At 47.0% G+C, this 24,414-nt stretch overlaps 1 protein-coding gene across 1 annotated transcript in view; it reads right to left on the minus strand.

The window, feature by feature from the left end:
- Positions 1–23,841, minus strand: part of LOC136651039 (vigilin-like) — a 43,520-nt gene extending 19,679 nt beyond the window's left edge. Inside the window, exons 1-4 of the mRNA XM_066627098.1 lie at positions 23,639–23,841; positions 1,882–1,961; positions 791–903; positions 216–364 (exon numbers count right to left, since the gene is read on the minus strand). Of these exons, the coding sequence (XP_066483195.1) occupies positions 216–364; positions 791–866 (225 nt within the window). The 5' untranslated portion in view covers positions 867–903; positions 1,882–1,961; positions 23,639–23,841. The remainder of the gene's footprint in view (positions 1–215; positions 365–790; positions 904–1,881; positions 1,962–23,638) is intronic.
- Positions 23,842–24,414: the final 573 nt, after the last annotated feature.

Genomic DNA, 24,414 nt, shown 5'->3' on the forward strand with positions numbered 1-24,414 from the left:
TTGAGCTATGCACACTTGCATTTCAACTCAAGCCTCCTATTCCACAGTTTAAATCACCATCATTCCAGGTCCACTGCTTCCTTTGACTTCACACAAGCAAAGGAAGAACACCATATGAACAGTATCCCACTGGAACCCTCTTTTACCATGAAGCATCCTGGGAAGCAACATCTGCAGCTGAAAAGGTCCTTGGCGCCCTGCCTCCGTGACCTTACCTGGGTGATGACAGAGGATTTGATAGGCCGGATTTTGTTCCATACTCCTGTAAGCTCACTGGACCTCTCGCCCGGGGCTCCCTTTTCTGGGAGTGGTGGGAAAGCTTCCAAGTAAGTGGGAATGTAGGCCTCATCCTCTGGGACACCACCTGCCCAGCACAAAGACAAACAATAATTCCTGATGAAGAAAAGGCTGAAAAGCCAACCACAACAGACAAAAAAGCTTGCATGGGGGTCTGAGCAGGACTGGATTGAGGTGACCCAAGCTTCAAATTCCCATCCAAGGGTGATGTTCTCACTGGGTTACTCTGAGGTCCAATGAGGATAAAAATAAGAAACTGGGGAGAGGGATCCAGTGTCTCAATACTGCTGCCAAGATTTGGATTTTCATCTGTCCTGACTCAGCATCTATTGCCTTCTGTTAACATTTCCTTATTTCAGTTCCATATTTCCTGACCCCTCCTCACTCCAGGAACCCTGATATAAATCAAAGTGCTCTATACTCAAGATCAGAGATGCACACCTTGGTCAGGAGAAGGAGCCTCAAGAGCAACAAGGAAGAAGCTCAGTTTTACCTCGTGTTTCTTCATCCCTCAAGCCGCTGCGGTGCTCAGCAAAGCTCTCGGGTGTTAACACAGCTACTGAGCTCATGGTTTCAAACCCAGATTTGCGCGTTTCCGATAATCCACTGTTGGGGGAAGGAAAGGAGAGTTAGCCAGTTTTAGTTCTGTATGGTTATTCCTCTAAGGAAGTAAAGGTGATCAAAGGCCACACCACCACATCTTGCCAACTCTGCAGTGTCCAGATAGACTTACATCTACATTCACACTGGTGTTCTTGTATGAGATTTTCAGTAGGGCACCATACTTTATTCCAGTACTGTGTTCATTTGAGCTCTCACACACAGAGACTCAGGAATGCACATGGGAAGGGCCATAGTTACAAGTCAGAGCATAAAGTTTGCGTGCAGGGGGTCCCAGGTTCAATCCCCAGCCCTCCTTGGTAGTCAAGCTGAGCTAAATCTCTACCCAACACCCTGGGGAGCCACTCTGGTAATGATCATGCATATATAATTTAAGAACAGAGGATGAAGAATACATTCCACATTAACACAAGGTCTGGAAGTGGGATGCCTTCAAATTGCAACTCCTTTTTAGATGCATTTGTTTTAAAGTGGTTCCAACCTGCTTTTCCACAAAGGAGTTTAAAAGGCTCACCCCAAATTAGACAGCTGTAAAGGCAAAGCAAGTAGCAACTAACATTTATATAGCAGACAGACCTCCTTAGAAAGGGAGTTCTGTTGTGGTGCCTTATCTTCAGAAGAGGCCTGTTTCCAGAAGTCACTTGACCTAAATTTTCAATTTAGACTTCTAGAGCAGCGTTTCTCAACATTTGTCCCCCACTGTATCATTTTGCATAGTCCACCTATGCCATCACCAGTTACTTCCGGATTGGGAGGCAAGATGCAACATGACAAACTCTGGTAAGAGGCTTAAAGAAGGCAGGAGGGCTTTTTCGAGTGCATGAAAAATGCACAGCACATGACAGTGATCTAAACGGGCTTCAACCAGGACAAGTGCAACAGTGGTGAGAAGGTGGATAACTTCCCTGAAATGCCAGATTCTTATTGCACCATCTCCCTGCGCTGAAAGGAGGGAAGATTTACCTGCAAAATGGTCAAATGCCAGAAGGGTCCGTCCTGAACGAGGCTACCTGTGGCGCTTCAGCGTGACGGCAGCTTTGGTCCTACAACACAGAGTGTGCAAGTGTCAGGGTGAGCATCATGAGCAAAACTGGGAGAGACCCTGAAGCAGAAGCCTCTGAGGAACTGAAAATACAAACCCAGGTAGGGTTGTCCTGAAATGCAAGGCAACTTAGCTGACTACCTACCAGAACTATGACTGGCTCCCAGGGTAGAAAGGTGTGTAAAGCAGCTTTGATTTAAGTAAGACTTCTGAGCAGTAAGTTTTGCTTGTAAAAAAAACAACCTCCCTTAAAATGAAGTCAGAACTTGGGTAATTTCTTAGGATTTTATGACCCCGAGAGTTTGCTTTTCTCGGTGACAATTTCATGACTGCATAAAACATAATTCTATTGCTTTGTGTGTGAACCAGTGCAGCTTAACCCAAGTATTACATTATCTAAAAAATAAGTGGCATCTTATTGTAGTAAAATTATTGTTAGATGTTTAGGAAACTTAAGCTATATCCTTCACACAACAGTTCTATTCAGTTTTTAATCAATATGTTTTCAGAGTTGAAGCATTGTGTATACTTTTACTTAGGAAGTGAATAAGTTGAAATATTGAATCAATGAGTTAAAATTAGCCTTTTTGTGGCAATTTAAGTCAACAGAAATCAATCGACCTTGTGAATCGATTATTTCCTCCAAGAGACCACACAAGAAGACTCTATGGAAATTTAGGGATTTGTTTTAGGCCACCAATCACCAGTGTCTTGATCCACAAACAGGCTAGTATCTCATGGACTTATTTACAGAGTGGCAGGAGTTCATTCTACTTCTCAAAACAGAAGAACTCCATTCAGTGACATACTAGGGTCTCCCTGTAGTCAGCTTCCTGTTCTAGTGCCCACTTTCTGCCTTTCACTGTACAACAGCCTTTAAGGTGGTTTACAACAATATCAAAAGCTACTGCATGCATTCTGAACAAGACTGGCAGATAAGAAGCCATTAAGGTGTTTCATTACACCACTTAAAGCACAAGACAACAGAGAACAAGATTGTGTCTGGATACACAATGGCTGATTCCAAGCAGAGAAGGACTTCCATAATTTAAGGACCACCACAGAAGAGGCCCTCTCTCAGCTAGCTATGCACATAAGAAAAGTCAGGGGTTCCCAGAAAAGGGTATCTGAAGATCTTCAAAGATAGGTTGGGAAAGGAGGTCTAAGGACAAAGTAAACATTTGCTCCATGGTTGGTGGAAGCATCCTAGAAGGGGTGGATCCAAGAGGCCCTACTGCACTAGTGTTCATGAGAACATAAGAGCCCCAATGGGGCAGGCCAAAGGCCCATCTAGTCCAGCTTCCTTTATCTCACAGTGGTCCCACCAGATGCCTCACGGAGCACACAAGACAACAAGACACTTGCATCCTGGTTCCACTCCCTTGCCTCTAGCATTCTGAAATTGCCTACTTCTAAAACCAGGAAGTTGCACATGCCAATCACAGCTTGTGACCTGTGATGGACTTTTCCTCCTGAAATCTGTCCAATCTCCTTTTAAAGACATCTAGGCCAGATGCCATCACATCCTGTGGCAAGGAGTTCCACAGTTTACAGGAACAAAATAGTCCACAAATGGGAGAGCTGACTTCTTCCTCAGACACCAATATCCTGGATCCCTCTGCACCAGGGGAAGACCAATTGCACTCCAGTAAGGCGTGAAAACTGAAAGATGCTTTGGTCATGAAACATGACTGATGAAATATGCTGTGGGGAGTGGGGATAAACACCGTCTGAGGTCCGTAAGATGTTACTAAATACCACATATCCAGAGCTAGCATAATCTAATATAAAGCACAATTAACTCAGCACATAAACCTCCATTAAAAAAGCATATAAACAGTCACAATAAAGTATGTTCAAATTAAAATAAAAGTTTAGTTTGAGACGCTTGGAAAGCAACAGATTTTCACCTAGAGAAGGTGGGGACCAAGCAAACTTCTCTGGGGAGTGCATACGAGGCACAGCCATGGCAACGCCTTGCTGACAACACTGCCACCCTCTGCATCCCATTTCCCTTCCATGCAGATTTCCTTCCAGCCTCAAAGCCCAGCTCTTATCCATGAGCCCTTTCTAACAGCCAAGGTGCTTCTGCTTGCTATCTCCCAGCCCCCACGAAGCAAGCAAGATTTCACTAAGCAGCACAGAGCAGCCTATCGCGAAGATCTGAAAAATCCTCTTAACAGAGCCAGGAAACAGCAGCCCTGAGCACATTCACCATAGGCTATCACCTGGGTATCGGAGCTGAAGCCAATGCTAAGGTCACCACCCAGCTTGTGAACTCCTAAACCCAGAGAAAGCTTCAACAGCAAAAACAAGATGCCCCGCTGACCACCACCACCTGTGACCTTTGATTAACAGCTGGGCTTAGTTAGGGATCTTGGTCTGACCCAGCTGGGTTCATCAGCTGCTTGGGAGGAAAGAGGGTGGCATTTGCTTCTATCCCTCCACTCTCATGACTTGGAGCAAAGAACTACTTCCTTTTTGTAAGGCACAAGGTGAGCCTGTGCAAAGAATCAGGGCCCCAGGTGATCAAGATTGTTGGCGTAAATGACAAGGCCAGCTCAAACTCCTGTACCCTGCAGGGCGCCCCAGAAATATGAAGCTGCTTCATGCCACACCAGATCATTGGCTTGTCTGACCCAGTACTGTCCACTATGACCAACTGCAACTTTCCCAGCCCTGCCACCCCCCTTTTGTGGAAGGGATATTCATTTGTACACTTGCTGATCAAAAGCTTTGTTCTAGCAAGTCTGGGAAGGTAGAGAATATTACAGTTTTATGTTGCTTATTTAATCTGTTTTATTTGCTTTGGGTGCTTTTTAAAAACCTGTTCAGGAGATGGGGCATTAATGTTCAGAGTGTTTGCTCAGATATGCATATGGCAGAGATAGTTTTACCCCCCCCCCCGGCTACAGGTCTACCCGCAGACATTCTTACAGCTAGGTTTTTGCCTGCCTCTGGTCTTCGTCTCTCAACTTTTGACTCCAACTCTTGCTGGCCCCAATCTCACCTTTGCATTTCATTCAGCTGCCCTTTCTGCCAGCTGTCTACTGGTAGCCTGAGTCATACTCCCCAACCCCAGGGCTGTCATTTTGTGACACGCAACACAAGAACCAGCCAGTCTCCCTGCTATGCGCTCCCCCTCCCAGGCTACGCACTGACTGAGTGCAACCTCATCTCCTTGATGCAATCAGACAGTATTGCAGGCCAAGATGCGGCTGCAAGTCATCAATAAATAAAAAGGAGCGATAAGAGCTATAGACACAAAAAGAAGAAGTTGGGCAGAAGAGTTCGCCATTTTCTTATATGCAAAGGAAAACTGCCTCAAGTTGCAAAGTGTGGCCTGCAAGGCACAGATCAGACACCCTCAGGAATTAAAAGAACATGGCATTAGCCCTGGGATGTTATGTACAACTGAAGGGGGAAGGACGGTTTGCCTGAACAGGTTGGGGTCTATTTATATGGCAGCTTTTGCCTTGTACAATCAGACCACACATAGCCTTTCAATGACGATTCATCATGCCACAAAAGCCTGGCTGAATCAACCTGCACAAAACTTCACAAGGTTGAAAAGCAACCATCCAGAATGTTTCCCGTCTACATTTGGTCAAACACACAGGACAGTTCCATCTCCTACGGATGGGTGCTCCCCAAAGTACATTCCTAACAGAGTTTGAATGACACTCCTGCAACTCAGCAGCGCATTTGGCTGGCACACTGGAAGAAAAGATGTTCCTAGCTAGAGCAGGGCACAGCTGCTCAATTAAAACTGATGGGGGCTAACTGGTAGTCTATGGATAAGGCCTGGCCTGTTCTGTAGTGACATCAACCCCTTACCTCGGGCTGAGAGGAGTACATCTGTCTTCCCATAAAAGTTCCAGTGGCATTAAATGCATGCTTGCTCCAAGAAATGCTTTGTTGTGTTACTTGCTTGAGTTTGGGTGACTTCTGCTGCAAGATTAAGTACTTAAGATCAAGTATTCTTTGCTTGGTTGCTTTGGTGTTGTGGTTTAAGGTCATTTGGTAGCTGCTCTGGCCACCTCTGATGGGAAAGGCCTGATCCAGATGTTTTAAATCAATTTTATTTTACACATAGACATAAATCTGGTTCTAGTTTCCAGCCTCCTGCTTCATACCCTACAATCCTTCCTCAAAGATCTGCATCTCATCCTTCTGCAGTTCCAAAGCAAACATTTTTCCAGGATCCACAAACAATTCAGTAAGTGGCACAGAAATGACAAACATGACTGAGAGGCACACAAAGCTGTGCACCTGCAAGTTGGATCACCCTCGTTTCAGTTCAGTTAGGAGACCGCTTGGCTGCGAAGACAGAGCTTGACTGGCCTCCAAGTAGCACAACTTTATTCATCCAAACCTCTTTCCAGCAATCATTTAGCCTGCTGGCACTAGGAGCAGAGTTGTGTAAACACCAGGGAGGCCAGCAGTAAGCAGCCCGCCAAAGTAGACATCAGCCTCAGAACAGAAAGGAAAGATAGCCAAGGAGTGGTATTCCTTTCTCAACTCCTAAAGGGTTGCAGCCAGCAAAGACAGCCCCACACTCACATTGCTTGGACTGGGAAAACCAACTCTAGGTCTATGAATCCAGGCTGTTTTCATTGTGGCACAGTCAGTGCCAATGTGACCCAGCATTAAGTAGCTGGCTAGTTCAAAGCTGCCATGAGCCTTCTGCCACAGAAAGACTTGCCAGTGCTACTGCACATTTGCTTCAGCTGATATGCCTGATGATCTTCCTGGGTCTTTTATCAGATTCAGGATTTACACAGTCACTAAGGCCTCCTGTAACCAAATTCTGATGCACATTCCTTCTAATGTTTGCAGATGCTGGTGATGTGCAGTTGGACACAGTGTTGCTAACTGAATAAAGAAAGATGCAAGTTGTGTGGAGTGGTTATTCAGCAAGGGAAAGGAAGAACTGCAAGGTACGAAAGCTGCCACCAGACAAAGATGCTGGTACAGGTGTCCCCCCCATACCAGCAGAGGTTCCATTCTCCCCGCAGATACAGAAACTGCTGATATGTGGGAACACTGCATATAGTGCATAGCAGCCCCCGCACACATGATCATGCCTTAGTTTTTATTTAGTACAGCCAGAAGAAGGGCATTTCTTGCTTTAAGGAAGCAGCCTTGCTTCACTGAAGAATGTGACTGCAGGCAGTTCCTCCTTCCTGTTAATATTCAATTTGTCTCCCTCCAGTGTGCTTGCTTAAAGCTTTCCAGACCAACCACTACCTTGATTTACCCCACTGTTCACCAGAAGGATTTTGCAGGCATTATACTGCTACTGTAAGTAAGTCAAACGCCATGCTATAGCAGAAAGGCAGGACATATTTTTGCATTAACAGGTAGTCAGGCAACAAACCCCTATTGAATAGGGTATCTACCTTCTGGTTGGGATTCCAACTGACCCAATTTGGGTGGCTAGTGTGGGGGGGAGGGGGAAGAAGTATAGAGATGGGCAATAAAACATGCAATTAAATTACTTTGCATAATTTAGCCAATGTGGAGTTACAAACATGTTCATTCTGCTTCCAAGAGCCAATCTTGCTCCTACTTCGGGAGCAAAAACTAGGAGAGTATGATATATGGTTCAGGATGTAGCAATGGTTTCCTCCTGTATCAGGAATTGGGCCAACTTAAATGATACCATGGCTGAGCAGCATGTAATCTTTAAGAAAGGAAGGTTCACAGTGCATCAAGGGTTTGCATGGCATGCTATTTAAAGAATGGTCAGTTGAATAGAATACACGTAACTGGAAAAAAGGAGAGATTCATTTCCATCTTCCCTGTACTGAACTACAGATTATAAACTACTCAGATCAGGAACCCTTCCTCTCGCAGCATTAACCAATCTTGATGGTGCTCAAAGTTCTATGCCCATTTACACAGTGAAGCAGGGACAGCACACATGAATGAAGAACGCACCTTTTCCTGCAGTTTGACAAGACATTCATGTACCACAGCAGGCACCAACAGGAACACGTCTCTCCTCTTAAAGGGAATGCTTGTCATGAATATATACACTTTAGGCCTAGGTTAGCATGTGAAGCCTGAACCAAGCTAAGTCAGTAACGGAGAAGTGGCTCGCAGTTCCTAGCTGCAAGAATGTGAGTAAACAAACAAAAAGATTGTTGTCTCTCCTTTGCTGGCCAGAAAGGACAGACAACAAGAATTACAACCCATTGGAATGTTTAACACCTCAGTAGACTGAGGGGCACCTGATCAAGCGGAATGGAATGCAGCTATGGATCTCCAGTTGGGAGGGGTAAGAACTAGGAAGGCTGGCAACCAGACCCACTCCGAGAAGGTTCTGTCCTCAAAAGTTTCTGATTGGACAATCTAAATAAGTATGAAGTCACCGCAGTACTATTAGCATAAGATCATAATAATGAGTGCCCCAAGGGGTGTGTCCAGTTCTTCTTGGACAGAGTTTTTGGGTACAACATCCTGCACACTGTGAGCTCCATTGTCCACCATGGGCATCTGGCCTCACAGGTAGCCCGGAGCTAAGAGATCTACAAGAGTAACTGACCCAGGTGAGAGATAGGTATTAATAGAGATAGCCAGCTAGCTTTATTATTTTATTGCTGATATGTTTCCTAGATGTTTATGTCTCTAGCATTTGCTGCCTTACTGTAACTTTATGTAACCTTATGTACTTAATAAACTAAAATCTCTTTTACCAAGTTTTCATTGCCTGCTGGGGACAAAGGTTCAGAATCCTGCCTAGCCGTTCAGCAAGCTACCAAGTGCTCATTGAGGTCTAGTAACTTGAGGACTGAAGCTTTAATTGGAGAAAGCGCTCAGTGCCTGCAAGGGAGAGAATTAAGCCTAGAGAGTCTCAGTATCCCTGGACTGAGGCACTGGCACATACAGGGTGGTGGCAGTACTACTGGACGGGGAGGGCCTTGAGGGCTTTAGGGTTCAAGGACCAAGAACTCTGAGCAACCCAAACCCCCCTAAGTTTGCGACAGCTTCTTCCAAAGGAGGCATACTACCTACAATTTTGCAACCTACTTTATGAAGCTGTTAGTTAATATATACTTTCTGAATAAGACTACTTAGAAGGTTTTTAATCAATTAATCCAAGCAATTAAACAGTGTGATCCTAATGAGGCAGCCTTCCTCCTCATGCTCCCATACACCTTTTTATGAACATGACCTCAGTCTCCAATGGCACTGGCTCTGGATTAAAGTACAGAACTCCCAAACAGGCAGATGCCTCCCAATCCTAATTAAGATCTTACCAGCATAGACTAATGAATGTTGGGAGGGGTCAAGTAGGACTGTGCAACCCACCATGCTGAACTCCACCTATGTGCTCTGCAGGGCAACTCAAGGGTTTAAGAACCTTGACTTTGCTACCTCTCATGAAAGCAAAAGAGTTAGATGAACAAGAACATGGCAAGTCAAAGGCTGTGAAAACCTGTATTCAAGGATGGCTTTCAGTGGAGAAAAAGTTGAGACTCAAGTTTCTGAATTAATGAGAATTAGAAAGGTACTTCTGTAAAACAGTCAAAATTCTGCATGGCAGTCTTGCTTATGAGAACTCCTGAACATCTTGAGCATGGCAATCCCTAAAACTTGAGGTCACATGACGGTGCCAGAGCTCTGTGATACATAAGAGCCCCATTGGATCAATCCAAAGGTCCATTTAATTCAGCTTCTATGTCTCAGCGGCCCACTAGATACCTCAGGGAGCACACAAGACAACAAGAGACTCGCATCCTGGTGTCCTCCTTTGCATCTGGCATTCTGAGCTAGCCTACTTCTAAAGCAGTAGAATATATTCTTTGCGGATAGAAGATCCATAGCCAGGTCTAGGAAATACACTTGAGCCCAAAATTTTGGAAGAGTCACTGCCAGTGAATGAGCAGTGCTGAGCTCCATGGACCACTGGTTGTATGCAAACACAGCTTTTCACAAGAGGACTTGGTGAAAACACATATGCACAGTGGAGGTTTGGTCTATCTGTGAGACTGGAAGACACCCAGATACCTGGTGTCTGGGACTGAGACCTGAAGAGTAGAAATAGTTTCACTGGTCTGTTGAAAACTGAAACAGTAATTCCCATTTCCACAAACAGTACTGAGAATTTAACAAAAGAAAATGGTTCTGATGTCCTTCCTGGAACTGTCTCTGTAGCATCTGGAGGTTTGCTGTGGGCAGTTAGAATGCCACCACTAAGCTTGCTGAACCACTGAGAACTGCTGGTTGGATGGATTGCGCTTTTCATGTGCCATTGGGCAGTAGCATTGAACTTGCTCCAGTAGATGGACCAATACATGGAACAAAACAAACACAATGAGGTTCTGTCCATATCGTTTGGACATGCCCTAGAGAAATACCAGCCAGCAAGTTGTAGGCATATTATCAACAGCTTGATAAAACAGAATTGTTTGGGGAAGAACCTTGGCTGCCGACTCACCAACCCAGGAACTTTGCAAAAATAACATCCAAGCTAGAAGAAGACAAAAAATGAAGAGTAGCAGCACTTTTCTGCTGAGGAAGCTTCTTTGAGGTGCCTTGCTGTCACCCAATTCTCCATACAGTCAAGTGATGCTAGATGCCCTCAAGCAGTACAGAAGCCAGGAGAGCAGCTTATGGGCTCTCCAAAAGCATTAGCAGGTCTCTGCTTGACTATGTAGCTACACATCAAGTCTTCCTCTGCTTAACCTTGCTTCTGCCACAAACTTACAAAAAGGCCTTAGAGCCTATAAAGTCTCCTGGTCCCATGAAACATTTTGCACACTAAGAAAGTGGCTCGCATATGTTAAGTGCTTATCATTCAACATGGCTATTGTTTTACGTTCTTGAAGCCCTAAATGGAAACTAGGTTTGCTGGCAGCCACTTTGACAAGCAAGTGGGATGGGAAGAAGAAAGTGGCCAACTGCTCACCCACTGGGGCCCACAAACGAATTGGTTTCTACAACCAGTATTTTTACAAATGGGAACATGATTAAGGAAACACCCTACCTACCTTTGGCAAAGGGCACCAAAATCTATTCTCACACTGTCTTGTATCAATCTCTTTGGTTCAATATCTGCTTTCCCTGAGATGTGTGCAGTGCAAGAAAAACCCTACAAACTTTCAACTCAAAAGTAATGAGATCCCAGGACATTTGTGCTATAGTTAGCCTCAGGGGCACCTCTGAGGACAACTTTCCTCTAGACACTCAGAGCTCTGAATACAGGGGCTGATCTGTGGTCTGATTAACACTAATCAGCAACGGCAACTGCTTTTTGGAAGCAAAATTGTTACCAGTTGGCAGAACTGCAGAGTAGGTGTTGGCAGTCTGAGTTCTGCACCAAGAAATCAAAAATTCACATTAAGAAAAACAGGATCTTTTAGCCTGGAAGATGTATTGTTTTTGCACCCAATGCTTCTGCCAAGTTCAGATTAATGGTTTTAAGCTCAAAACTACTCTGCAGGTCAGGTTAGTTGGAAGAAAGTGGGCTCCGGCAAGTCCACTTGATGAGCTTCACCAGAAGCTGAGGCTGGAACTACTCTACTCCCAAGCCTAGTGGTGTCCAAAGAGCCTACATTCACAGAACACAAAGCTTACTCATTCAAAGTGTAATCAAAACAGTGAATGTCAAGTTAGTTAGCAAACTAATATAGTCCTGTAGCCAACATAAGGCAGCAAGACAACATAAAAGCAGCTGGAATCATCCATCAAAGCAAGCACATTTCCAAGATCCCTCTAAAAAGAAAACAAGGGAGCCTATGGATCTCTTCAGAATTCAATTGTGTCAGGCACAGTCTGGACCTGAGTCAACCCACATGAGCACTGGCCACTTAGGACATACCTTGTCCTAAGGTACAGATATGTGCTTTTGTGCTCTCTGAGGCAGGAATGGAAACTTGAGTCCTGACAATGCAACCAAATTCCTGAAAATGTGTGTTTTCCTTGACTTGTGTCAACTCGAGTCACGGACATCACTGGCTCAGAAATGAGACATGACTCGTATATACCCGAGTCACAAAGACTCGTAATTTTTGTGTGACTCAGATTTGTGTGTGCTTGCTTACTTTTCCCCCACCACTTCCACATCACACCAGAAGACTTTATGGCCCATCTGGAAGCCGGTATTCAGAAGCACAGCAGCAGCAGATGCAGTGGGAGGACAGTAGGTGGTTCCAGGAGGCGGGAGTGGAGAATGGAAGAAGGCTGAACAAGCCTGGGGAACGAACCAGAATAAGGCAGAGCAGCCCAGGGGAGGGGGCTCATGGCCATTTCCAAATAGATGATTAGACAAATTATGGGGGGCCTTATTTTTTTTCCTGGACGTGGAAGGGGCGAAGGAGGAGCCCAATGGAGGGGGTTCTTGAGATGGAGAGATAAAGCCCAGGGAAAGGCATTTCCTTGTGATAGAAGAGGAATGCCTTTAAATGTGTGTCTCACTTCATGTTTGGGAGTGGCAGGAGCAACATACCTTCCTCCTAACTCTGCTGCTCTTCTGCATGTTCCTCCAGGTCTGGCAGGCTCACAAGCATGAACTTACATCACTGGTGGTCGTGTGCCTACAACATTGGGGGATAAATGAAATGGCAATGGCGGTTTGAAGGACTTCCATCTACAGTCCACGATGTGCTGGGTGGGAACATCAGGGCAGTGTTAAATGGGGCAGTTTTAAGTGAGAACTCCAACGTGAGTAGAGTGGAGTCAGGGGGTCTGCAACTTGCGACTCAGGCACAGTGACTTCAGCACATCCCTGCCTCAAGGCACCTGGTGGGCCACTGTAAAATACAATTTGGACTAAATCGGCCTTTGGCCTGATCCAGCAGGGCTCATGTTTTTCAGTATAAGCATTAGATAAGTCTAGTGAGACCCAGGTTCAATTCTCCTCTAAGCCATGAAGCTCACTGAGCAACTTGGAGCAGTCCCCATCTCTCAGTCTGACCCACCTCACAAGGTTGTTGCGAGGATAAGATTAGAGGAGGTGAAGAGCTGTGCGAGACCCTGAATTTCTTAGAGGAAGGACAGGATTTTAATGCCTTAAGTTTATGGAGAGGAAAGGGTAGAACAGAATTTCTAGAACTTCTGTACAGCTCCTTGTTTGCCCTCATGACAGGGGGAAAAGAATTATGCAACACACTTTTATACAAGGGTAAGCAGACTTTAGACTTGTGGAATCTACAGTATTTTGCTTTACTAGAATCCCTGAGATCCACCAATGACACTCGGGTGTGCAACAAAGGCAGGAGAGGTGGGGAGGATGCACTTACCAGCTCAATCTATACAGTGAGAAGACCTTCATTTACACATACAAAATTACTCCAGATCAGGGATTCTAACAAAGAATGCTAAAGCCAGCCAACAGAGTTGCCCAAGAGATTAAGGGTGACCAATTCCTATTTTACAAGCAAGGAATAGAGAAGGAGATTAGCACAAGACCAGCTAGGGCAGAAAACTTTTTACATTTGCAATTATTCACTACTTGTTAAACTACTGGAATCAGAAGACTTTGCTGATTTTCCAGGTCTAGTTTTTGTAGTATCCAAATTGAGATGTGTTATTTAGTGCAGGTGTGGGCAAACATCTTGGCAGGAGGACCATATAATCTCTGACACTGTCAGGGACCAGGAAAAAAAGAATTTACATTTCAAATTTGAATAAATTTACATAAATGAATACATTAGAAATGGAACTTCTGTATGAATGCATTTTACCGAGTTTATTTATAATACACATGAGAACTATAATACAGGCATGTAGAACCACGAGAACTATGAACTCGTTGCCATATACCTTTCACAGTGAAACACATAGACCAAGCCAGAAACTCATGGAGACATAAGATGTTCAGAGGAAATGGAGGGACAGGGGTTAAAATAATACCCAGGGAAAAGCAGGAAACACATGATGTAAAAGGCCTTGCTCTAATTTGGCCCACAGCTCATGTCTGGCATTCTTGACCAGCAGCTGTGGGTCAGCGCAGGCTCCAACAGTCTCCAAAGGACCAAAGAAAGGCTCATTGGAGACTAGGAGCTCCCTGAAGGTCCGATTGAGGGCACCCAAGGGCTGCAAATGGTCCCCGGGCTGGGGTTTGCCCACTCCTGATTTAGAGCACCCAGCTCTGCCTACAGATGTGCAGCTCTCTAGAAAGGCACTATCTTCACATGTCTCACCCCTCTGCAGTGCGCTGCCATTACTACTTAGCAATCATTTTGGTTTGCAAATGACTACATGCAAAGTTCAGTCCTCCAGAGCAGTAGTGTACCGAGGGACAGAGCAGCTTCCAGAAGCAGATGCAGTCCACAATACCCTGGGTGTTATCCAGCAGTTCAGTCAGCTCGCTCCCATGGGTTTCTGAAGACACCGACAAAACAGAAAGCCACAATCATGCCCAATTTCTCTTCCTGCTTCCTTGAAGGGAAGGAATCCACAAGATGGCTGCCAGAATTGGCCAAGAGATGTCAGTATTTGATGTGTAACTGGTCAAGGGAAGGAAAGCCACATCTAAGATTAGGAGGACTACAAGACCCATCAACTGCTGCCTGGGCACATTTTGTGCAGGAACAGTTTGGAAACCTCATGTTTCCTGTGTTCTCTTGGAACTAGTCAAACCAAGACTAAGGCTGTTCATGTCACTATGAAGAAAAACCTAGAGCAGCTTTCTCAATGTTTGTCCCCCACTGTACCACTCTGCATTGTCCACCTATTAGAAATACCACTGGAAGTGACTAGCAATTATGTTATTGACAGTTCTGGATTGGGAGGCCAGATGTGACCTGACAAACACTGGTAAGAGGCTCAGGGAGGACAGCAGAGCCTTCTCAAGCACACAGGAAGTGCACACTGGAGCTCTGTAAGCTGAGACAAGCCTATTGCTGCTTGTCACATTGCATCGCTAGTCTTGCTATCAGGCGAAGGGGGTCAGGGGGTTCCACAAGTACCACTGTACACCACTGTTGGCACTTGTACCACTGGTTGAGAAACACTGACCTAGAGCATCCTGGAGAGCAGCTAGTAAAACATCACTACTCTGATCATCAATCAATATGTTCTACACCACCAAGAACAGGCCTAAGCATGCCATGATGCACTAAGGCAGATGAGCTCAGATGTGAAACCAATAGGTACCAAAGTTGGTCCACGAAAATACATGCATGCATGTTATGTCATTATAGTGTCCAAGACACGGTGATGTGAGAACACACAGGTACACCCCCACCCCAACACAAAGCAGTTATCCTCACTCGACAAGAGAAAAAGTGAAAAACAATCATGCTGAGGATCACCATAGGAGCGGACAAGCAAAGTCCTTTCCTTGACAAAAAGCAAGGCTCCCGACTAGAGGAAGCCACCTGCAGAATAGGACATCTCATCACTACTAGACAACACTGCATATGCTATATCTCTCTTCTGGCTCGTAGCAGGAGAGGCGGCAAGGCCTCAGAAAGTATCACTGGCTGATGTGCAAGTGGAATACAGCCCACTTGCTGCAGACCAATCTCTGGCAAACAGCAAAGCTGCTCAGTCTCTGGGTTTGAGATGTGTCAGGTTTTTAAGCTTCCATCTCAGGGTCTTCCAGGGAAAGAAATAGAGTCAAAAAGCAAGAGTGGACACATAGGTGGCAAAAGAAGTGACTACCAGGCAGTGTAAACCTGGGAAACATGGGAAAGGCAGAAATAATTCGGCCCTGGAGATCAGTTAGAAGGGGTTGAGATCTAGATGCCACCCCTGAGGGTATGAACATATACAGCCATCTTAACCCACATCAGACCAGTTGTCAAATTTAGCCCAGGAGTGTACACTGAGCAGCAATTACTGGATTTGCTGGTGGTCTTTATCACTGAGTACCCAATCCTTTTAATGGGCGATGCCAGGGACTGAACCAGCAGGTGTTATCAGCAAGCTACAGTCTCTCTCCCAAGCCTCCCAGACCCACCCCCTGCTCTAACAGCTGCGCCTCCAGGGACTGAGTAACGCTCAGAATCAAGATACCCTGCAGGTCAACTACGAACAGATAATGAAGGTACAAGAGGAGACAAACCCCTCTTTACTTGCTATGCTGGTGTACTGTACTTTACTCAGGTTGCTAAAAGTACCAATTAATTTGCCGACTTTTGTGGGAGGGGCAAGGCACTGAAGGAAAGCATGCAAATGGCACAAGCAGCATGTGGTTAGAAGCCTCCTTTCACAGGGCTGGGAGGAGGGCTGATGTGCTTTATAGAGCAATAAAAAACCCAAATGAATTGTGCCGGACTCTCAACGTAAGTAGGCACCTCTAGCTAGCCACCTCTAGCTTACCCACCTCCCTTTCGGGTACTTCCAAGTGGTGGCAACATTAGCCAAGTTTTAAGTGGCACAAAGGACCAAGCCTCTGAGGTTATTTTCCAATGTTCCTCATCTGCGGTTGTTCAGTCAGACCCCTCCAGAGCCATGCCACATCAGAGCACTTAATTGGGCTCCATATGGGCTCTCTGGGGGACACGCAGGTGCAAATGCTAAAAGCAGTTCCTATTTGCAGATTCGAATGCTATTTCCCCACCAGAGCTCAAGCAGAAGAGTAGGCAAGACAAAACATTGCATTTACTGTGGTGGGAGAAAAGTTGGTTTTGCCTTACAAAGACTTGCCAGCATGGACAAGATTACACTGCAGTTCATGTACTTTGCACGAACTACCACTCCTCTCCCTAATCTGCCTTGTGTCACTAGCCCAATTTCAAAAACCTCACAGAAGCATTCACTGAAAATGTGGACATCTTTACCACCAACTACAGAGCAGCCCAAGGATCTCTTGGTCCTTCATCAATTCTACCCCTCAGGCAACTTCCCCAAGATCCACCTTTTCTGGGCACCCTTTCCACAACTCCTTAAACCCCCACCCACATGCTGGTGCTGTCAGAATAAGAGCATCTTTCTCCATTTCCTCTACAGTTCCCTTTGTCAAATGACAGACTGCAGGTTCCTTGAGGCAGGGGCCTGCCCTCATACTATAAAGCACTTCTGACACTGATGGAGCTCTATGAAAAATGATTCTTATTCATCACTGTTCTGGGCACAGCCCTAAAACACGTGACACAGCAAGGAACAGAGGAAGCTGCCTTAAATTGAGTCAGACTATTGGTCCATCCAGGTCAGCATCAGTGACACCAACTGGAAGCCGCCCTCCAGGGTTTCAAGCAGGAATTTCTCTGTCCTACCTGAAGTTGTCTGGAACCGAGCCTGGAAACTTCAACATGCAAAGCAAAGGCTCTTTCACTGAGCTGAAGCACCTCTCCAACCTTGCCGAAACTAAAGGAGGTCTGGGATCTTCTCAATGATTTCATGCAAGTCCACCGGGAAGCCCCCATGCATGCCACCTTGAGTTCTATCATGGAGGAAAAGCAGGATGCAAAGGCAATAGGTCTCAGTCATTGGTGCTGTGGAAATGGGACCTGGGCTGCTTTGAAACTCAGCCACAGAAAATATATATTACATTGGTTGACTTCAGCAGAAGCAGCTTGAAGAGGGAGCTCCAATTCACTGAAGTTTTCTCCCTTCAGCAATGTAATTTGGCAACACACATAATGCCCACATCCTTCTACTAAGACAGGTGAGCATTTCTCCAAGATGATTTGGCATCTGAACCAACATTTTCACAGTGCCAAAAAAAGAAAGCAATTGCTTGATCTTGTTACATTCCACAGCCAAGAGGCATGTGGATGTTCCACAGCTGCACCACACATAAGCGGCAAACCAATGGATCAGCAGACTGAAGGGAACTAGAGCATTGCCCACAATGGGGTGTGAGCAAGCAGCAGCAACAAACTTGGGGCAGGATGGGGGACAAAATGAAGTTATGGGGCAGAGGAAATTAGCAGCACTAGCCACTGTTGTGTGCCTTGCAGCTGTCAAAACTATACCAAGGTTTTCTATGCAGCTTTTTAGGTCAACCGCATAGATGGCCAGCCTTTGGGGGTATCAACAGAGGGGTGCAGCACACCTGGATGGTGTCAAAGAGGCCGACCAGACTAGCTACCACTAGTGGTTTTTAACTACTCTGGTCTTTAACAATGCTGGAGTCCCTCAGCTTTCAATAAGGTCAGTAATGGCAGGCAGACATTCATGAAAATCATATTCTCCAAAACGTAGCCATAAGCAAGTTTGTGTTGCTCTATGCAGTTTTGGTTCATGCAAAGCACTGCTTAGGCCTGTTGGCCACCACTGTGTGAGAACGAAGTAATCCGACATGCTCCCAGAACTTCTCCAAGAGGCTGGGATTCCATGGTTCTAATGGCACAGACTCAGACCTACTCTGCCACCGACTTCTGGATGTACTGCTACCTGCTCAGAGCTCAATACACGGAGGGGGGGGGCAAAAACCACATTATGCCCCAAGGGCATGAGTACTGCAGTGAGCATTAGATAATTGCTAATCACCTGTTTACATTTGATGTTGTGCTCAAGACATTCAGGAAAAAACCACTGAGAAGGAATGTCATCAACTAAGTACAGTTTTGAATTTGCTACCCTTCCCAAGCCAACGTGCTTCCTGGGAACTGTTGAACACTGCAAAGGATTCCAAGGAGTATTTTAGGGTATGCTCATCATATGTAGCACTGCACTGGCCAGGCTATACCACTGTCACACTTTTAAAGAGACAGGCTGCTTTCCCAAAAGCTCAGAGCAGCTTACCACAAACAGAGGGTATCACTAAAAACCAAGAAAAGCATTTTTTAAATGAAGAGTGCACTAACAGAACATACCCAATGCTTTTCCATCACTGCATATTGCAGGCAAGCTCTCTTCTCTGCCATTGCTGATGAATTCACCGAGGATCCCCTGTCAAGCTTTGGAGGAATTCTGGTGTTCTTCAGAACATGGGCTGAAAGCCACTGTGTTAAGGCATGCCTATCATGCTTCAGAAGGCAATAGAACAGATCAGTGGTTCTAAAACGTTTAGCATCAGGACCCACTTTTTAAAATGCAAATCTGTCAGGACCCACTAGAAATGATGACCAGAAGTGACATCATAGAGCAGGAAAATTTTTAACAATCCTAGGCTGCAATCCTACCCACACTTACCCAAGAGTAAGTCCCATCGATCATTGTTAAAGGCATATACAGAATAGCCTGTTCAAAGCACAGACCTGTAACATTTCCCCAAATGTAGTCACTTACCATTGTACCACCAAGCCTAATATATTAAAAATAAAACGTTGAAATGAATGGAGACTCACCTAAAATTGGTTTGCGACCCACCCAGTGGGTCCCAACCCACAATTTGAGAAACACTGGAACAACTATCAGTGTTGGCAACCTTCAGTTTCGAAAGACTATGGTATCGCGCTCTGAATGGTGGTTCTGCAACAGCGTCTAGTGTGGCTGAAAAGGCCGATTCGGGAGTGACAGTCCCTTCCACACTGGGAGCAAGTGCAGTCTGTCCCTGGTCTGTCTCCCTGGCTATGGGCCTTCCTTCTTTGCCTCTTTGCCTCAGACTGTTGGCCAAGTGTCTCTTCAAACTGGGAAAGGCCATGCTGCACAGCCTGCCTCCAAGCAGGCCGCTCAGAGGCCAGGGTTTCCCACCTGTTGAGGTCCACTCCTAAGGCCTTCAGATCCCTCTTGCAGATGTCCTTGTATCGCAGCTGTGGGTAGTTGTAGGGAACAACTATACTACTTCTGATTTCTCCCTCTCACCCCCAACTCATATTCACTTTGTTCTGTTGCAGGCGTAGATCAGGCAGAATGTGCCAAAGCTCATCCTCTTCAGGCAGGCACAACTTCTCAGGCCAGATGGACATTTTGATGCAGTGAGCCAGGAGTTTCAGCTTCTTCAAAATATTCCGAACATTCATGCTGGGAGCAAGACCATCAACAGGATGCTACCCGTGATGGACAGATGCAGCTTCCAAGAGTTGTTGGCAGATGTTAGCAGCCAGAGGCATCCATTTATTAAATGCCTCAAACTAAAACTTCACACACTTTCTGTAGCTATAAAACTACCAGATGCCATCACACCAGCTTGCCCAGGAATGGCAAGTTTACTCCAGCAGTAAAACACTTTACTTTGATACTATTTGCACTGCTGCTTCACTGCAGATCTAGTCCTGCTGTTCTTCTTTGCTGTGGTCTCATACTGAGAAGCTAACAGTTTTTTCATACTGAGACACCAGAATCTCAACTTAATCAAAGACACTCAAGCCCTTATGGCTACAAACAGGATACAGTTTTGGAAAAGGCCACTCTACCAAGAATGATGAAAGCTAAACCCCATATATGGGAGCCACTGATGGTTAAGAGGAAGCCAGGGGACAAAACAGCTTCATATGGTCATTGGGCCATCTAGCCCAGTACTAAGTGACCCAATTGGTCTAGTCTGACTGGCAGTGGCTTTTGAGCCTCACAGTCAGAGATCTTTCCCAGCTCATCCATCTCAGATCCTGTTACTAGGCAACACCAGGGACTCAATCTCTGGGAAGGGTCATGGCTCAGTGGTATAGATCATTATGCTTTAAATGTTAAGGTCCCGGTGACAGCATCAGCAGGTAGGGCACAGACAAATTCTGCCTGATACCCTAAAGAGGAGCCACCCGTCTGTGTTGACAATACTAACCTAAATGAACTAACAGTCTGACTCAACAAAAGGCAGTGTCTTAGGACTGTACGACTTTCCTATTCAAAGTAGGTATTCTACCAGCATGCTATGGGATTGCCCCATAAAGAAAAGCTTCCCCCCATCAGAGACAGTTATGTTATGGATAGCAAAGGACAAGTCCTTTGCCTGTGTTTCTGAAAGTTATTCCAGTCCTTAAGGGTCAGTCCAAAAACAGCTGCCAAAACCAGGTTCGGGCTGAGACATAGCTTAGTGATAAAGCACTCCTCACACAGGAGGCACCAGGCTCAATCCCTGGGGCTGGAATAGGCTCTTGTTGGGAATCTTGCAGAGTTGCTGCTGGGGAATAGGACAATACTGAGCTCCTTAACAGAAGGCAGTTGCATATTCAGCACTCAGATGGAACACTAATTGCCCTTGCTCACCCATACCCAACCTGAAGAGCAATCCCCACCATGAGCCACCTCTCACTGTGCACATGACTAGGAAACAGAGCGCCACATTCTTCAGACCAGCAAAAATGTTCAGTTAGCTCATACCTGCCTTCCAATCCCCAGCCATTTCAGTGCTCCCCAATACATACCTGAAGGCCAGTTTCAGCAAAGTTTTATGCCCACATAGACAGGCTTTTGCTCCAGGGAGGCCAAAACGTTGTAGTTCCAGGTGTTTCAGACACAGAGCATTGTGGGGAAGAAGGTTTGCAGTGTCAGACTAAGAAAGGGAATCACCCCACTCTACTTGCCTCAGGTCTTTTGTGCCATTCTCCATGTGGCTCCCCAGGCACCTGAACATCTTGAACTGAATCTAGAGCAACGCACATTAACAACTGCAAAGAGTGGGCCAAAGCCAGCCTCAGAGTGACTGTGATCTTCCTCATAAGATGACTGTAGAATTAGAGCAACTGCTGTTCTAAGACGGTAGCAGCACATTCTCCCAGCCATGCTCATCTCTTTCATGCATCCAATTTAGGATCCCTTCTTCCCACCACAACAATCCAGAAATCAGTCGGCACAGCTCCCATCCACCCACTACTGCTACATTGTGCAATGGTTCTTGTTACGTGCTTGGGGGATTTGCTGCCTTTGCTTATTAAAGATTTCCCATCTTCCTAGCCCTCATGGTGGGAGCAAGGAAATTTGCAGCATGAAAGACACTAGGAAGAGGAGGAGATAGGAGGCCACAAAAAGCTTATTCATGCTCTTCTTCCAACTCTTATGCCCAATCTCGCTGCCAGCACAATACTTGCGTACTCCACATATTCCCTTTTTAAAAAACTGCTATTTTCCTTTCAAAGTCAACCTCCCACAACAACAACCTCCGAAGATACCTCATCACTCACCCCCCATGCCCCTGTCATCAATTCCTAACTCATCCCACCAGGAGTCCCAATGATCACCCCCTCATCATACCTTTGTAGTGGGGCCTCCAGCCACAGTTCGCTAAACCCTAAAAAAGCTATTTATCCTCCCCCCCATTGCTTCTCTAAATGATGCCCCGTCACTGCTGTTCTCTCACAAAGGCCTCACGATACACTCTTATCTCCATTTAGAAACCAATTCTATGCATGCCTACTCAGCAGTCAGCCTTATAGATGGGGTTTACTGCCAGGTAAGTGTGGATAGGATTGCAGCCTAAACCCCCCCCCTCTAGTGAACACCCTATATCACACTTCTATATCTGTGCCCCCCCTACTCAGCTTACACTCCCAACCTCCACTTCAGGAGGATGCTAAGGCCCTGCTTCCAAACCCCCCACCACCTGTGCCTGAAGCCTCTTCCCCTACCTCCTTCAGAGCCCCTATTAGAATCACTCAGACCATCATTCCCACTTCAAAGCTCCAAGCATCATCTCCCTTTGGCCTTCTTTACAGCTGAACAAGGCAACCAGGCCCTCAGCCTCAAAGTCACATATTAATCCCCCCAAAAAGGTATACTTTGCACCCCCTCTATCAGAATCCCTAAGACCACCATTCCCACTTCAAAGCCCCTGAGCATCTCCTTTTGGCTTTTATCAACTAGAGACCCCACCACCAGACCAACAAGGAGCCTCAGCCTCAGTCCACCAGCCTCAACCCCCACATTCCATCCCCCCACACATGTACACCTTGCATCCCCCTACCAGAATCCCCCAGACCACCATTCCCACTTGCCCCGAGCATCATCTCACTTTGGCCTTTTCCAACTAGAGACCCCACCACCACCAGGGCAGCCTCAGTGTATCAGCAGCCCCAAAGCCCCACATCCCATCCTACTACACACACACTCTGCACACACCCCACCAGAATCTCCCAGGTCACCATTTCCACTTCAAAGCCCCCATCATCTCCTCCCTTTGGTCTTTTCCAGCTAGGAACCCCCTCCCTTGACCAGGGCAGCCAGGTTCTCAGCCCACCTACTCCAAACCCCTACATGCATATCTTGCACCCCCCTACCAGAATTCCCCAGGGAATGCCACCATTCCCACTTCAAAGCCCCTTTAGCCCTTTCCAGCTAGGAAGCCCTCCCCATTGACCAGGGCAACAAGGCCCTCAAACCACCAGCCCCAAGGGCCCACATTACATCCCCCCCACACATGCACCCCCTATCAGAAACCCCCAGACCACCATTTCCACTTCAAAGTACCCTAAGCATCCTCTCCCTTTGGCCTTTTCCAGCTAAGAACCTCCCCTCCTAGACCAGAGCAACAAGACCCCCAGCCCACCAGCCCCACATTCCATCCCCCCACTCATGCACACCTTGCACCCCCTATCAGAACCCCCCATCGCAAAGTCCCGGAACATCCCCTCCCTTTGGCCCTTTCCAGCTAAGTACCTCTGCCCTGACCAGGGCAACAAGGTCCCCAGCCCCACACTCCATCCCCCCACCCACGCACACCTTGCACCCCCAGCAGATCCCCCACCTCAAAACCCGAGCACCCCCTCCCTTTGGCCCTTTCCAGCTAGGAGCAATTCTATAAGCCCTCCAGTCCCAAGGCCCACCACACATGCACCCCTTGCCCCCGCTCTGCCTGCAGCCCCCCAGGAGGGCCGGGGCGGCCTCCCCTGTGCAGCCTGCCCGAGAGGCTGCTGCAGCCGGGCACGGGGCCTCCTCCCCCCACCTCGGGAGCCGCCTCACCTGCGCTGCTGCGGCGGCGGGTCCTGCTGCGGGGGGCTCAGCGTGGCGGTGGCTGCGGCGCCCGCCGCTGGGGCCGGCAGGAGAAGGAGGGGAAGGGGGAGGGAGAGGAGGAGGAGGGAGGCGGCGGCACCTGCTGCTGCTCCAGCGCCTCCACCGCCGGCGCTGCCGCTGCTGCTCTTGCCGCAGCCTCCGCCCCCTGCTGCTGCCCGACGCCGACTGACAGGCCGCCCCGGCCACGCCTCCTCCCCCTCCCTTCTGGAAGGACACGCCCCCTCGCTCCGCCTCCTCCAATCAACGCCCACCTCGGACAGGCTCCGCCCCTTTCCCTCCTGCCCACCAACCTCGGGGTGATAGGTGCGCATGCGCCAGGTGGCGACTGCGCTCCTCTCCCCGCTCCCTAGAGATAAGGGCGAAGCCAAGGTTCTACCCTCATGCAGCACTTCCGGTCCCCTTTCGAACGCCTCCCATGTGCGAGGCAGAGCCTCCGAGGAGTGGGGTTAAAGGGAATGAGGGAAAGAGTAAGCGTCCTGCAGGCACAGGGGTGGGCATGTCTACTCAGAAGTAAGTCCATTGTGTGCTATGGGACTGAATCGCAAGAAAGTGTTTTTAAGGATGGTAGCCTGAGGACACTTGCTAGGAGTAAGCCCTGTTGGCTATAATGGGACTTGCTTCTGAGTAGACATACATTGGATTGGGTGTAAGGTTGCAATCCTATCCAATTTTCCAGCCCCTACTACAATGCAGCCCCATGGTCAGGGAACCCACACCCTTACCTT

This window comes from Tiliqua scincoides, chromosome 5 (assembly GCF_035046505.1).
Source record: "Tiliqua scincoides isolate rTilSci1 chromosome 5, rTilSci1.hap2, whole genome shotgun sequence".
Taxonomy (NCBI): Eukaryota; Metazoa; Chordata; class Lepidosauria; order Squamata; family Scincidae; genus Tiliqua; species Tiliqua scincoides.